A 16,047-nucleotide genomic window follows, 5' to 3' on the forward strand; every position below is an offset into this window, starting at 1 on the left:
ATCAATCCGTCTTCTGGGATGAGTTTGTTGACAAGAAAGCGCGTGATTTCGCATGTTGGCGATCAATTCATAAATCCTTCATTTCTTTCTTCCCTTCACCATGAATTGACTATTCTTGGCAGAAATCCAAGCGAAGCTCTACAAAGTTTGGGCGCACTATAATTGCCATTTTTCTTGAAACCTACGATGTTCTTCTTCAATAAATCGTTTTTTACTCACACTGATTGAAGGTTTCGACATTACTCTTATAAATTCTTTATTAATTATATAAAGAAAACACAACACTTTCTTACGACTTGAAAATTACTAACGGCTAACCTCCGATTGCTGTGATCAGCGGATGTAGCCGGGTACGTAGACTTGCTCGTAAAATTCATAAAAAATGCGATATTTATGCAGTGGTGTCATAAGACTTTTTGAAATGACAAATAGAACATTATTTCCGTTAGAAATTGCAGAGTAGTTTGGCGTATAAAATAATCTTAAGTGGAAATGTTAATTTTTTAAATATGTTTATTTAATTTGGTGTTGTAAAAAGTTAAATAACCATGTTGTTTAAAAAGTTTGGCGGCAAACAGATGATATTTAAAATATCATCTGTTTGTCGCATAAAATCCGATTTTGCTAAGGAGATATAAAACTCATGAAATTTCATGAGACCCGCATGTTACTTGTCTGCGGGCCTCATGAGGTCCGAGGGTCGCGTGTTTGACATGTCTGCTCCATAGGATCCTTCGTACTGAAAAAAAAAAAAAAAAAAAAAAAAAACATCAATCAGGAAGCATCAATAGATTTTGCTTTCAGAAGAATAAACTTCATTTTCGTTATAGAAACGATAACTTTTATATTTATGATTCAAAATTATAAGTTCCATCTGTGGAAATCAAATTAATTTCATAGAAAACAATATTTATATCCGTCGATAAAGATCTACGTATTAATGAATTCCCTTCCTACTCGAACTTGGTACTTTTAGACTACGCGATAATTATTAAATTAAACAATTTTAAATTCAATACTTTGAAGACCTATCATAATATATTGAACTCTATATTAGATTTTCTGTTTTGGAGTTTCTCTCAATATATCGCAATCTAACTCACAAGAGGGATTTTATTTGAACCATTAAAAAAATTGTTCTTTTTTCTGAGTAGTTTTGGCTGTTTATTTGATTTTATATTTTTACAATATAACAGATAATAGACACACGATATCAAAGCATACCAGATATTCATGCAATATGTTAGCCCATCAGCGCAGCTAGGTTTTAGCAAATTGTAGCTATAGCTAAGTGACTTTTTTAGTGTGACTGTGTAATGTAAATTGGTAAAATATTGGTAAAATATTCTGCCACAGGTGCCCTTGACAACTCTCCAATGTTGAAGCGTTCTACGCCAGTATGTTGATCTCATATCTCACAATACTAAATGGAAAGTCCGTTTATTTTATAGACTTCATTTTCGGAATTCATATTATAGACTTCATTTTCGGAATTCATATTAGCCATTACTAGCTTCCCCGGAAATAAATGCGACTATGCCCTACAAAGGGTTTCGTATGTGTTCTCTCGTCGTTTTTAAATGGCTAAAGGATGTACTTTGCGGATGCAGTTGTTAAAATAAGTTTTGCTTTTCAATAATGAAATTTACTTGAATGTGTAATTGGAGAAGTTCTTCTCCGTTCTAGGTATTTTAGGCCTACTAGCATGTTGCTGAGCTATCTTATCTTAAGCACTTCTAAGTCGTACCCGTCCCTAAGATAAGATGACCCCTTAATTGGAGAGGTCATCTTTCCTAATCTTGAATATTTTCATGGCATTGTTAATTTGTTAGCGATCAGTAAATGTGGCTAAAAAGAAGAAATCACCATTTAACACTAATAAAACTGTGTACAACAATTACTGTATAATGTAATGCTGTCCTCTATCTTGATCTTGTATAGACACTGATATGAGAGCAGAGGGAGTTTGTCACAAAAATGGGCAATATTTACATTGTATGCTGCAATTTTGCTCAGTCCTTGATTCCTACAGCAAACATTAATTTTGGCTTTATTAGTTTAAAACATTTCTCTGTAATTATACTATAAGTTTATTCCAAAACAATTTCTAACAGATATTTGGTTTATATTAAATATTAGATACTTATGCGGTGTGAATTATAATATATGCAAAATTCATTGAATTATACCAAAACGTTTGCATTTTTAATTGAAAACGCGTAATTAATTACTTTAGCTTCATAGTGGTAGTTTTGCATAGCTCCTAAAATATTTCCATGTTTAAAAATAAAATAGGCCAAAGGAATTGGTTAGTGTATGAATAATACGATTAAATATAATTATGTGCTTCAAAAATTGCATGGGTGAGTGCTTCCGACTTCAAAGTTTGAGTGATTCTTATTCTTTCACCATTCATGATGAACTAAATAATAATGATAGACTAATGACAATAGATATTGGTGAACTAAATTATTTCCAGGTTCAGTTTAGTACTTATTCCCGTGCGTTTCAAAACAATAATTAACGCTGAACACGTGATCAGTTCATCTGTGTATGTCTTTATGATTTGGACTGATGTTTGCCATGGTTTTATTTTCAGAAATATTAAAAGAAATATGGACACAGCAAAAATTGTTTAATTTTTTTATTCATATATGGCATTAGTTCTCACCAAATATACAAAACGCTATTTACAAAAGTCTTCATTATTATTCATAATGAAATCGGTAGGAATAACCTTCTCAGGCTTAGGTAGACAATAGCATAATTTGCATCCTCCTTATCCATTTTCAATGTATTAACTATCAGATTCATCAGCAGAAACATAATCACCATCACGATCATCATCAACTATCTTCATCGCTCTGCAAAGAATAGATAAATAAATAAAATTAAAGATAGCAATAATTGTTGTTGTAATTAACGGTTTACGTAGTTGTTACAACCACATAAATTTATTAATTTTTTCGAAAAATTCAACTTCTTCCATTTACTGATATCAATAAGTAAATTTATTAAATATTACAGTACTGTATTCATGCCTGCACTGTGCAGCAATAAATTAAAATAATCTATTCTACAAATAATAAAGACAGTTCTCACACATAAACAGTTTCATCACATAATTCTTCCTCATTCACACAAGCTTTTGTTTCCAGAAACTACATGTAATACAACTTATAATGTCAGTGGGAAAACCACTACGAGTTTAAGAAACACCCTACTCAAACAGAACTGAGTGGTGTTTATATCATCTGTTTGTCGCATAAAATCCAATTTTGCTGAGGAGATATAAAACTCATGAAATTTCAATGCATTATATTCTTCTGCACTGGGAAGACTATTAGCTTACTGTAAGGCCATGATGGCCTAACAGTTCAGGAGACTGAGGAAGAAAGTCTTGTGAAAGAATTTAAAACTCATTTAATACCGCTGCTCCTCTAACATAAAATATATCATTTATTGAAACCTGTAAGTTAAGAAAATTCCCAGAGAATGCGTGTTCAGTTTAATGCCGGGAAATGTTTAGACGGATGGCAATAGCCCTTATTAAGGGAGATCCTTAACATGTTTAATTTGTTATTACAGTTTCTTTATGAAAGGAAAAATTTATGCACACAATAAAACTAATTCTAGTACTTAAAAAGAAATGTGTGTATTTTGTTACGAATCTATCACTTAAGACACAATCTTGGAAGCTCCACAGATAATCTGAGTGTCTGCTTCATCTCTGAGGATAATCAGTAAATCAGAAGGAGTGTGCAAAATCTCGTATAGAAATAATATACAAATATTTTTTCTATAGGATAGAAACTTTTACACTGCATAGGAAAAATATAGAAATAATTTTTCTATTCCGATTTTACATGGGCATTAAGTTACATGAAATACTTGTAAGTAAAAGAATGTATAACTCACTGTATTAAGATAAATGTTGTAACTAAATGTTAATATATTTTAATAAGAACCACTAGATTTGTAACGAAAATTAAGCGCAGACAGGATTAGGCTAGGAGGCCTAAGGCTAGCAGTAGTGGCGAAGGTCACTGAATTATGAGTTTTCCCGCTAAAAAGCCACTGATGTGCGAGGGTGTTGGAGAAAACCTTCCAGTAAATCCTGGGGACTTTAGAGAAGAAGAACTAAGTTCGGGAGAATGATATAAAAGAGAGAGATTTAGTAGTTAGGGGCTCTCGTTTACAACTTCCCAATTCGAACTTCGTTTTACAACTCGTTTCGAACTTCCCATCTTCGACGGAACTGTTGCTCGCTGGAACGCCATTCTCCCCGCCCTCGGAATGGCTTGGCACAGAAACAAAACATTCCAAGGACGGGGAGAGTGGCGTTCCAGTGAGCAAACAATTTCATCGAAGATGGGAAGTTTGCTAGTAGCAGAGACGGTCATTTCCAGATAACCCACCGTGAGATTCTTCGATGATGTACTGGTGTGCTGATTTATCACAGCCGTGTCCTAGTGCCCGATCGAGAAAGTTAGCTAGGAAGAAGTGGAACGTGTCTGTAGGCCTTTAGGATCCATGACTGTGTAATGAAATAGAAAGATTGCAAGTAGAATGTTTCATGTAATATCCTAGATTGTGAAGTTCAAACGACAAATGTTGGTTCTGTTATCTAGTGGCATAGAAGGTGTTAGAAAGAATCGGAAAGTCGCATTTTGATTTGAGTGTGAATAGTAGAATACAGAGATCTACAGATTTGCTTATATTATGCAATGCTAAGAGTGAATGTGGTTTGAGTTTTGCCTTTTATTGTTTACAACGTGAGATAAAGTTAAATGTGTTATCATTCAAGTGTCTGAAAAGTAATGTGTAATTATGATTTCTTTTTCTTAAAGCTTAAGCGAAATGCTTAACTGATTTTGTGGAGAGTTAGACACATAACCTGTATTGTCTCCAGTGTACTCTCGTTGTCTTAGTTAGAATCAGACACGTGATGTATGTTGTTGGAATGATATATATAATTTGTCTTAGTAAGAATAAACATGTTTTTGTTAATAGTTTGCCTGATCTTTTTAACCAATGCACTGCTCATAACAATACGGAAGCAGTGTGACCAAATTGTAGTAATAGCCATGACTGACTGATTAATTAATAAGAGTTGCTTGAGATAAAGTTAACTTACTAGTTATTTTTGTGCTTAGCTGAATATTTCTCTTGTATGTAAGGCAAGGAACAACAATTCTTTTATACGGTCCTTAATGGTGCAGTCGATAAAAAAATAAATATTTAGAGATCAATACAAGTATAATAGAGCAAAGTAGATTAAGGACTTAGCTTCAGCCAGAGGCTTTTCCTAAGTCTACAATACAAGTACATGTAAGTGCATATCTACGGCCATGAGAGGGGGGGGGAGCGGGGAGGTAAAATTTAGTTAAGGACTAAAGGATTAAGATGAATTGCGAATTTTATGCGTGAATTATAAATTGAAGTCTGTAGACTGTTTGAACTAGCTCAAGCAACTACGATATAAAATAAATATTACAATGACGCAGTACACGTCCATTCGTTAAATAATTAAATAAATAAATATAAAACATTTTTACAAGTACTTACAGTTTAGTAAACCTATTACTGAAATTAGAACAAAAACAGCAAAAAGAATGCCTCTTGGGAGATTGTCATCTACATATCAAAGCAAACACTCGTGCCAAACTTTAGAATTCCTCACTTCCAAAATAAATTATTATTAGACGTAACAATGGTCTAGTAATATAATCGAAATCTAAAATTTATTTTAATTAATCAGAGGAAAATAAAAATGTAAAACTTACTTCGTAACAGTTTTTGAGAAATTTCTTTGAATTGTAAGGAACTGACAATAGGGGACATCTGTTATTCACATGTTTGTTCAGAGTTCTGGGATTCATCTCGGCCTTGCACCATGGACAGTTGACTCTAGCATAATCACATTGGCGCTTGTGTTTCTGTTGAATATAAAAATGAATCTGTAGACTTTGATATCTGAGCATCAACTATTTTCATCCTAGATATCGTCAATTCTTTAATCTCATGAGTATTAGAAAAAATATTAATAACTTACTTCAAACTCTTCCCTGGAAAATTTCTGTCTGCAGTAGGCACATATTATCTTGCTGCAGATGTGTCCATCTAGTACTTTACGATTCATCCAAGAATGGCAATGAAGACAGCTGACAAAGCCATAATTACAATTCTTTCTGTGTTGCTACGAGTAAATTAAAATAAAACACTCTTTATTCATGTTTTTAGTAAGGAAATTAATAGAAAATACTAAAACAAAGCTTGAAATCAAGTATTTCATGATACTATAAGTAAGTAAAACATGTTAATGTTAGTACTGCTCTAATTCACAAGCGATTTATATTTGGATAGTCCTAGACAACCTTCAGATCTTACTCATAAGTAAGGAATACAGGAATACGGAAAGTAAGTGCTGCCCTCTGGTACGTATAATCGCAGCTAGTAATACTGCATAATATTCGTATTCACTGCTTAAAAACCAGTTTCTTCAGCAAATCGAAAAACCTACAGCGCAATATTTTTTAGTGTTGTTCGCGGTGGTTAATATTAATATATTTAGAGATAAACAAAGAATCCTTCACAAAGAGATTCCTAAGATATCGATTGAACTGTAAATAATTCTCATTGTAATTTAAGTATTCGAGAGTAGCAAAAAAGTATTCACATGCCTGAAATACTTGATAAATGGAAATTTAAATAGTATGCAACTTTAACTGGTATTTATTTTCATACTTACGTTAATATCTGATTCCTCATCACAATAAGGACACTTCCGAAACTTGTTCGGACGAACCTTGATAGTCCATTCGTTGCAGGTTTCGATACTCATTTTTAAGATGCAAAAGTCACAAACTTATTTCTTTTTTTTCTTCACTTGGAAAAAAAAGTTTCTCCACTTATCCTACGAAACAAACTGTCAGAAATTCTCTGCAGTTTATCTTCTAAAATACTTTGGTTAGTTTTAAGAACAAACTCTGGAGTCACAACTTAATATCAAATTCAGGAACGCACCCGATTTAAAATGGCAAAAACGTATTGACTAGGCTGACTAACACCATAGAGATATTACACGAACAGTGCCACTTCGCTTGTGACACGAGCGTCTGTATAAATATAATAGAATCTGAAACCAAAAGCATCAGCAAACCTCTGCTACTTTGAAACGTGACCTTGTCACAGTGTGAAACGGTTGCGCAATGAGTTGAGCGATGTGCGCATGTGTTGCAACCATACTTTAGGGAAATTACCCAGCTTCAGGAAATAATAAAATCAAGATTTCCATTTCCTAACTGTTTTTTTTTTTAAATTCATACTGCGCTCAGAAATTTCCAAATGGGGGACCTAGTACAAAAATTCTATCATTAATAAAAAATTTATTAATGTATATAATTTAAGAGTGTATATATCGTCCGCATCATGGCTAGTCTCAAATAAAATACGGTGTTCACTTATATACAATAATCCTGATTTTAACGTCTTGATTAAAATTGCAACGCGGTCGTCACAAAGCTCATCCCTAAAGAACTGCATACGTAGTCCATTTTTTACAATGATTAGTTTTTTTAATTATTTTATAATAATATAAAAATTATAATATAATATGTAATAATTTTTAATAATATATATTATACATTAGACGTACGTTAGATGGTGTGTGTGTGTGTGTGTGTGTGTGTTCACACACACCCACATGGTACTTTCTATCAGTCTTTAGGAAAAGTATCATCCTGTTAATATATAGTTGTCAAAATAGAAAGATATGTAATACGATATGTTTAGCGTTCATTGTAGCATCTCTATATTTAATGTTGGTTATAATGCGTATTAATTTATTTTGTAAAGTGATGAATGGTGTCAGTGTGGAGGGATATGTTTAGATGTTTGGGATTGTATGGCAGGTTGTTGAGTAGAGGGAGTATGAGATGCTCAAAATTTATGTTGTTACAGCACATAGAGGGTTATAATTTGTCGTGTTATGAAATACGTATCTATATATATATATTTAACATATATATATATATATATATATATATATATATATATATATATATATATATATATATATATATATATATATATATATATATATATATATATATATATATATATATATATATATATATATATATATATATATATATATATATTTAACATATATATATATATATATATATATATATATATTTAACATATATATATATATATATATATATATATATATATATATTTAACATATATATATATATATATATATATATATATATATTTAACATATATATATATATATATATATATATATATTTAACATATATATATATATATATATATATATATATATTTAACATATATATATATATATATATATATATATATATTTAACATATATATATATATATATATATATATTTAACATATATATATATATATATATATATATATATATATATATATATATTTAACATATATATATACAGGGTGTTCGAGATAAATTTGACAGTTTCGTAAGGAAAAAGAAAATCTTCTTTGTATCTATTAAATTTAATGAATTGACAAAAAAAACATTACAGGCAGAGTTAATTACAATACTATCAAAAACTGTTTTAATTTTATCCATTTACTGGGCTTTTGTATTACTGGAAGTGCGATTGGTGTCTTTTTCAACTGCGCCCCATACAAAATAATCCATGGGGTTAAGGTCTGGGGAGTTTGGAGGCCAAACATTTGGACTGGTGAAGTCGTAGAAATTTTCAGACAACCATTTTTGACTTTTTCCAGAGGTGTGGCAAGGGGCCGAATCCTGCTGCCATACATACGGCCTACCATTGGCTACCCTTGTTATCCAGGGCTTGACTACAGTTAGCAACTCCACGAACAAAGCCCGAATTCCAATGCCAGGGTTCTTCAACACCTGTTCCTGCAGATTTGCGAGGAATTCTGCTGTACGAACGCAATCAGATCGTCTGCTAGGGATCTTTCTTCTTGCTACATCCTTGTAGTCACCATTGCAAGTCTCTAGTTCATGCCTGATTGTTTTTACTGTATTCAGGGAGCATTGGGCAGCAGTCGTGATATCCTTATTTTGATGGCGGGCACGAATCATCATGATACAAGTTATTCTCTTCCATGATTCAGGTGGGTTCCAGCTATCCATCCTTTCTGACATCTTGTATATGAATGAAGAAGGGTCCAAACTTTTAAATGAAGAGAAGTGTGTGTTAATACATGTAACTTACGGAAAAATATAATTAATTATAAATATGTCAAATTTATCCCGAACACCCTGTATATATATATATATATATTTAACACATATATATATATATATATATATATATATATATATATATATATATATATATATATATATATATATATATATATATATATATATATATGTTAAAAATACCAAGTAATTTTAAACCTGGTTTTACTCCATTTCCCAAGTAAGCAAACAGACAAACAAGTAAAGTTTGTGCCTGCAAGTGATGCAAGTATAGCTGATCCTACAGGTAAGACCAAGGCAACTCGTGGTAAAGGTTGAATAAACTGTGATCACTAATCTTAATATTTACCCTTAATGCCAAAACCATCTCCAAGAAGGGGATGTATGATGTTTTGTATTAAAGGCAAGGGGCCACTACCCAGACCGGTTTCGACCTTTATTGAGGTCTCATCACTGGGAGCCAAGCTGGAAATACCAAGATTTAGTAATAAGAGCTTAAAAGTATTTTTACAGAACAAGTTACCATAAGGTGTTTTAACCTTATTAAATAAGAATCTCTGGAGGAGATATAAATATAAAAAGTATTTGCCACATAATTTGAAAGAAATTATGCCACCTTTACCACGAGTTGCCTTGGTCTTGCACTACCTGTAGGATCAGCTAGACTTGCATCACTTGCAGGCGAAATCTTGACTTGTTTGTCTGTTTGCTTACTTGGGAAATGGAGTAAAACCAGTTTTAAAATTGCTCGGTATTTTTAACATTTATTATACCCAAGGTAAAGTACTTTCTACATTTATATCTCCTCCAGAGATTTTTATTTAATAAGGTTAAAACACCTTATGGTAACTTGTTCTGGTAAAATACTTATAAGCTCTGTATTACTAAATCTTGGTATTTCCAGCCTGTTTCCAGCCTGGCTCCCACTGATGAGATCCCGATCCCGATAGGGGTCGGAAATGGTGGGGGCTGGCCTTGAGAGGCTCTGTTTGGGGATAGGTTTTCTCTGTCTCTGAGTAGGGCCACCACTGAGAATATGGCTCTGTGTATGGCTCAAAATATCTAAGGTGCTACGTACTATTACTAAATTATTTCAGAAGATTATCCCTAAAAGATACGTATTTCATAACACGACAAATTATAACCCTCTACGTGCTGTAACAACATAAATTTTGAGCATCTCATACTCCCTTTACTCCACAACCTGCCATACAATCCCAAACATCTAAACATATCCCTCCACACTGACACCATTCATCACTTTACAAAATAAATTAATACGCATTATAACCAACATTAAATATAGAGATGCTACAATGAACGCTAAACATATCGTATTACATATCTTTCTATTTTGACAACTATATATTAACAGGATGATACTTTTCCTAAAGAGTGATAGAAAGTAACACGTATGTGTGTGTGAACATACACACACACATCATCTAACGTACGTCTAATGTATAATATATATTATTAAAAATTATTATATATTATATTATAACTTTTATATTATTATATAATAATTAAAAAAAAATCTAATCATTGTAAACAATGGACTATGTATACAGCTCTTTAGGGATGAGCTTTGTAAAGAACGTGATGGAATTTTAATCAAGACGTTAAAATCATGACGATTATTGTACATAAGTAAACACCGTGTTTTATTTGAGACTAGCCATAATGCGGACGATATATACAATCTTACGTTAATATTCACCTCAATACGCATGCGTTGTTAATTCCATGTAGAAAATATTTAGTGGTGCAAAACTTACATTTTTTAGTGGTCAAATCGATAAAAATATTATTATTTTTTAATTATATGCAGAAATAACATGATTTTTATTCACAAATAATTAATGGTAAATTTATCATCATAAATTATTATTGTAATATAATTGTTAAAATAAATTTCATGATTCTTAACGACAATGTATTTTTATTAACGAAAATGTTTTTGTTAATAAAAATAATTCGAACTTCTAGAATTTTCTAACACCAATTTTTTTATTAATGATAGAATTTTTGTACTAGCTCGCCCATTTCGAAATTTCTGCGCGCAGTATTAATTAAAAAAAAAAAAATAATAATAATAAAAAAAAAACAGTCAGAAAATGGAAATCTTGATTTTATTATTTCCTGAAGCTGGGTAATTTCCCTAAAGTATGGTTGAAACACATGCTCACATCGCTGAACGCATTGCGCAACCGTTTCACACTATGACAAGATCAACGTTTTAAATTAGCAGATGTTTGCTGATGCTTTTGGTTTCAGATTCTATTATATTTATACAGACGCTCGTGTCACAAGCGAAATAGCGCTGTTCGTGTGATATCTATATGTTGTTAGTCAGGCAAGTCAGAGATGTTTTTGCCATTTTAAATCGGGTGCGTTCCTGAATTTGATATTAAGTTGTGACTCCAGAGTTTGTTCTTAACACTAACCAAAGTATTTCAGAAGATAACCTGCAGAGAATTTCTGAGAGTTTTGTTTCGTAGGATAAGTTGAGAAACGTTTTTTTCCGAGTAAAGAAAAAAAAAAAAGTTTGTGACGTTTGCATCTTAAAAATGAGTATCGAAACTTGCAACGAAAGGACTATCAAGGTTCGTCCGAACAATTTGGGGAAGTGTTCTTATTGTGATGAGGAATCAGATATTATCGTAAGTACGAAAGTAAATACCAGTTAAAGTTGCATACTATTTAAATTTCCATTATCAAGTATTTTAGGCATGTGAATACTTTTCTGCTACTCTCGAATACTTAAATTACAATGAGAATTCAATCGATGTCTTAGGAATGACTTTGTGAAGGAATCTTTGTTTATCTCTAAACAATAATATTTAATATTAACCACCGCGAACAACACTAAAAAATATTGTGCTGCTATTTTTCGATTTGCTGAAGAAACTGGTTTTTAACCAGTCAATACGAATATTATACAGTATTACTAGCTGCGATTATACGTACAAGAGGGCAGCACTTGTTTTCCGTATTCCTTACTTTTGCAATGAGTAAGAAATATGTCTCCAGACTAACCAATATCTGAAAGTTGTCTAAGGCTATCCAAATATAAAACGCTTGTGAATTATAGCGGTGCTAACATTAACATGCTTTACTTACTTATAATATCATGAAATATTTGATTTGAAGCTTCGTTTTAGTATTTTCTATTAATTTCGTTATTAAATACATGAATAAAGCGTATTTTATTTTAATTTATTCGTAGCAAAATAGAAAGAATTGTAATTATGCCTTCGTCAGCTGTCCTCATTGCCAATCTTGGATGAATCGTAAAGTACTAGATGGACACATCTGCAAGAAGGTAATATGTGCCTACTGCAGACAGAAATTTTCCAGGGAAGAGTTCGAAGTAAGTTATTAATATTTTTTCTAATAACTCATGAGATTAAAGAATTGACGATATCTAGGATGAAAAGAGTTGATGTTCAGTTATCAAAGTCTACAGATTCATTTTTATATTCAACAGAAACACAAGTGCCAATGTGATTATACTAGAGTCATCTGTCCATGGTGCAAGGCCGAGATGAATCCCAGAACCCTGAACAAACATATGAATGATAGATGTCCCCTATTATCAGTTCCTTACAATTCAAAGAAATTCCTCAAAAACTGTTACGAAGTAAGTTTTACATTTTTATTTTCCTCTGATTAATTAAAATAAATTTTATATTTCGATTATATTACTAAACCACTGTTACGTCTGATAATAATTTTTTTTGGAAGTGAGGAATTCTAAAGTTTAGAACGAGTGTTCCTTTGATATGTAGATGACAATCTCCCAAGAGGCATTCTTTTTGCTGTTTTTGTTCTAATTTCAGTAATAGGTTTACTAAACTGTAAGTACTTGTAAAAATGTTTTATATTTATTTATTTAATTATTTAACGAATGGACGTGTACTGCGTCATTGTAATATTTATTTTATATCGTAGTTGCTTGAGCTAGTTCAGTCTACAGACTCCAATTTCTAATTCAGGCATAAAATTCGCAATTCATCTTAGTCCTTTAGTCCTTAAAAAATTTTGCTCCCCCCCCCCCGTCAAGGCCGTATATATGCTCTTACGTGTGCTTGAATTGTCCTTAATCTACTTTGCTGTATTTCACTTGTATTGATCCCTAAATGTTTATTTTTTTTATCGACTGTACCAGTAAGGATCGTATAAAAGAACTGTTTTTCCTTCCCTTACATACAAGAGAAATATTCAGCTAAGGACAAAAATAACTCGTAATTTAACTCCATCTGAAGCAACTCTTATTAATTAATCAGTCAGTCATGGCTATTACTACAATTAGGTCACACAGCTTCGGTATTTTTATGAGAAGTGCATTTTGGCTAAACAAGATCAGGCAAACTATTAAAAAAACGACATGTTTAATCTTAGTAAGACAAATTATATATATCATTCAAACAACACACATCACTTGTCTGATTCAAACTAAGACAACAAGAGCACACTGGTGACAATAGTAGTTACGTGTCTAACTCTCCACAAAATCAGTTAAACATTTCGCTTAAGCTTTAAGACAAAGAAATGATAATTATACTTTACTTTTCAGACACTTGGATGATAACACACTTAACTTTATCCCACGTTGTAAACAATAAAAGGCAAAACTCAAACCACATTCACTCTTAGCATTGCATAGCATAAGCAAATCTGTAGATCTCTGTATTCTACTATTCACACTCAAACTAAAATGCGACTTTCCGATTCTTTCTAATAACATAACGAACATTTGTTGTTTGAACTTCACAATCTAGGATATTACATGAAGCAATCTACTTGCAATCATTCTAGTCGTCCATTACACAGTCACAGATCCTCAAGGCTGACTGCCACGTTCTGCTTCTTCCCAGCGAACTTTCGTTCGGGCACTAGAACACGGCTGCGATAATTCAACACACCAGTAGATAATCGAAGAATCTCACGGTGGGATATCTGGAAAAGACCGTCTCTGCTACTAGCGAACTTACCATCGTCGACGGAACTGTTGCTCGCTGCAACGCCACTCTCCCCGTCCTCGGAATGGCGTGGAACACGAACAAAACTTCGAAACGAGAGCCCCTGACCACTAAATCTCTGTCGTTTATATCATTCTCCCTTCTTCTCTAAAGTCCCCTGGATTTACTAGAGGATTTTCTTCGTCACCCACGCTATCGCTGGTTTTGGCGGGAAAACTCATAAGCCGGTGACCTTCGTGACTGCTGCTAGCCTTAGGTCTCCTAGCCTAATCCTGTCTGAGCTTAATTTGGGTTACAAATCTAGTGGTTCTTATTCAAATATTTTAACATTTAGTAACAACATTTATCTTAGTACAGTGAGTTATACATTCTTTTACTTAAAAGTATTTCATGTAATTTATATTCCCATGTAAAATCGGCATAGAAAAAATATTTCTATATTGTTTCTATACGAGATTTTGCACTACTTCTGATTTACTGATGCTCCTCAGAGATCAACCAGACATTCCGAATATCTGTGGAGCTTCCAAGATTGTTTCTTAAGTGATCGATTACTAAGAAAATACACACATTTTTTGAAGTACTTGAAGTAGTTTTATTGTGTGCATAAGTCTTTCCTTTCATAAAGAAACTTTAATAACAAATTAAACATGTTAAGGATTTCTCTTAATAAGGGCGTCCGTCTAAACATTTCCTAACATTAATCTGAACACGCAATCTCTGGGAATTTTCTTAACTTACAGGTTTTCAATAAATGATATATTTTATGTCAGAGGAGCAGCAGTATTAAATGAGTTTTAAATTCTCTCACAATACTTTCTTCCTCAATCTCCTGAACTGCTAGGCCATCATGGCATTACAGTAAGCTAATAGGCTTCCCGGTGGATAAGAATATAATGCATCGAAATTTCATGAGTTTTATATCTCTTCAGCAAAATTGGATTTTTTATGCGACAAACAGATGATATAAACACCACTCAGTTCTGTTTGTGTAGGCTGGTGTTTCTTAAAAAGTGTGTGTGTGAGAACTGTCTTTATTTTTTTGTAGAATGATTATTTTAATTTATTGCTGCACAGTGCGGGCATGAATACAGTAATGTAATATTTAATAAATTTATTTATCGATATGAGTAAATTGAAGAAGTTAAATTTTTCGAAAACATTAATAACTTTATGTGGTTGTAACAACTACATAAACCGGTAATTACAATAACAATTATTGTTATCGTTATTGTTATTTTTATTTATCTATTCTTTGCAGAGTGATGATGATGATTGTGATGGTGATTATGTTTCTGCTGATGAATCGGATAGTTAATACATTGAAAAAGGATAAGGAGGATGCAAATTATGCCATTGTCTACCTAAGGCCTGAGAAGGTTATTCCTACCGATTTCGTTATAAATAATAATGAAGACTTTTGTAAATACTGTTTTGTAGATTTGGAGAGAACTAATGCCATATATGAATAAAAAAAATTAAACAATTTGTGCTGTGTCCATATTTCTTTTAATATTTCTAGAAATAAAACCATGGCAAACACTCAGTCCATATCATAAAGACATACACAGATGAACTGATCACGCGTTCAGCTTTAATTATTGTTTTGAAACGCACGGGAATAAGTACTAAACTGAACCTGGAAATAATTTAGTTCACCAATATCTATTGTCATTAGTCTATCGTTATTATTTAGTTTATCAAGAATGGTGAAAGAATGAGAATCACTCAAGCTTTGAAGCGCAAACTTGACTTGTTTGTCTATTTGCTTACTTGGGAAATGGAGTAAAACCAGGTTTAAAATAGCTTGGTATCTTTATCATT

At 32.2% G+C, this 16,047-nt stretch overlaps 2 protein-coding genes across 2 annotated transcripts; one reads left to right on the forward strand and one right to left on the reverse strand.

Annotated features, from left to right (window-relative positions):
* Positions 1–2,629: 2,629 nt before the first annotated feature.
* On the reverse strand, positions 2,630–7,096 carry LOC150106069 (uncharacterized). Its single transcript, XM_090393822.1, has 4 exons — positions 6,752–7,096; positions 6,056–6,199; positions 5,787–5,939; positions 2,630–2,864 (listed from the first exon to the last, which is right to left on the reverse strand). The coding sequence occupies exons 1-4, from the start codon at positions 6,842–6,844 to the stop codon at positions 2,847–2,849; spliced, it is 408 nt and encodes a 135-aa protein (XP_090249948.1). The 5' UTR covers positions 6,845–7,096; the 3' UTR covers positions 2,630–2,846.
* A 4,503-nt stretch (positions 7,097–11,599) lies between these two features.
* On the forward strand, positions 11,600–15,670 carry LOC150106070 (uncharacterized). The gene is made up of 4 exons (XM_090393815.1): positions 11,600–11,901; positions 12,468–12,611; positions 12,729–12,881; positions 15,485–15,670. Exons 1-4 carry the CDS (start codon positions 11,809–11,811, stop codon positions 15,539–15,541), a joined length of 447 nt encoding a protein of 148 aa, XP_090249941.1. The 5' UTR covers positions 11,600–11,808; the 3' UTR covers positions 15,542–15,670.
* The last annotated feature ends 377 nt before the right edge of the window (positions 15,671–16,047 follow it).

This window comes from Typopeltis vanoorti, chromosome 6, assembly GCF_054136105.1.
Source record: "Typopeltis vanoorti isolate ZY-2024b chromosome 6, IOZ_Tvanoo_1.0, whole genome shotgun sequence".
NCBI classification, from domain to species: domain Eukaryota; kingdom Metazoa; phylum Arthropoda; class Arachnida; order Uropygi; family Thelyphonidae; genus Typopeltis; species Typopeltis vanoorti.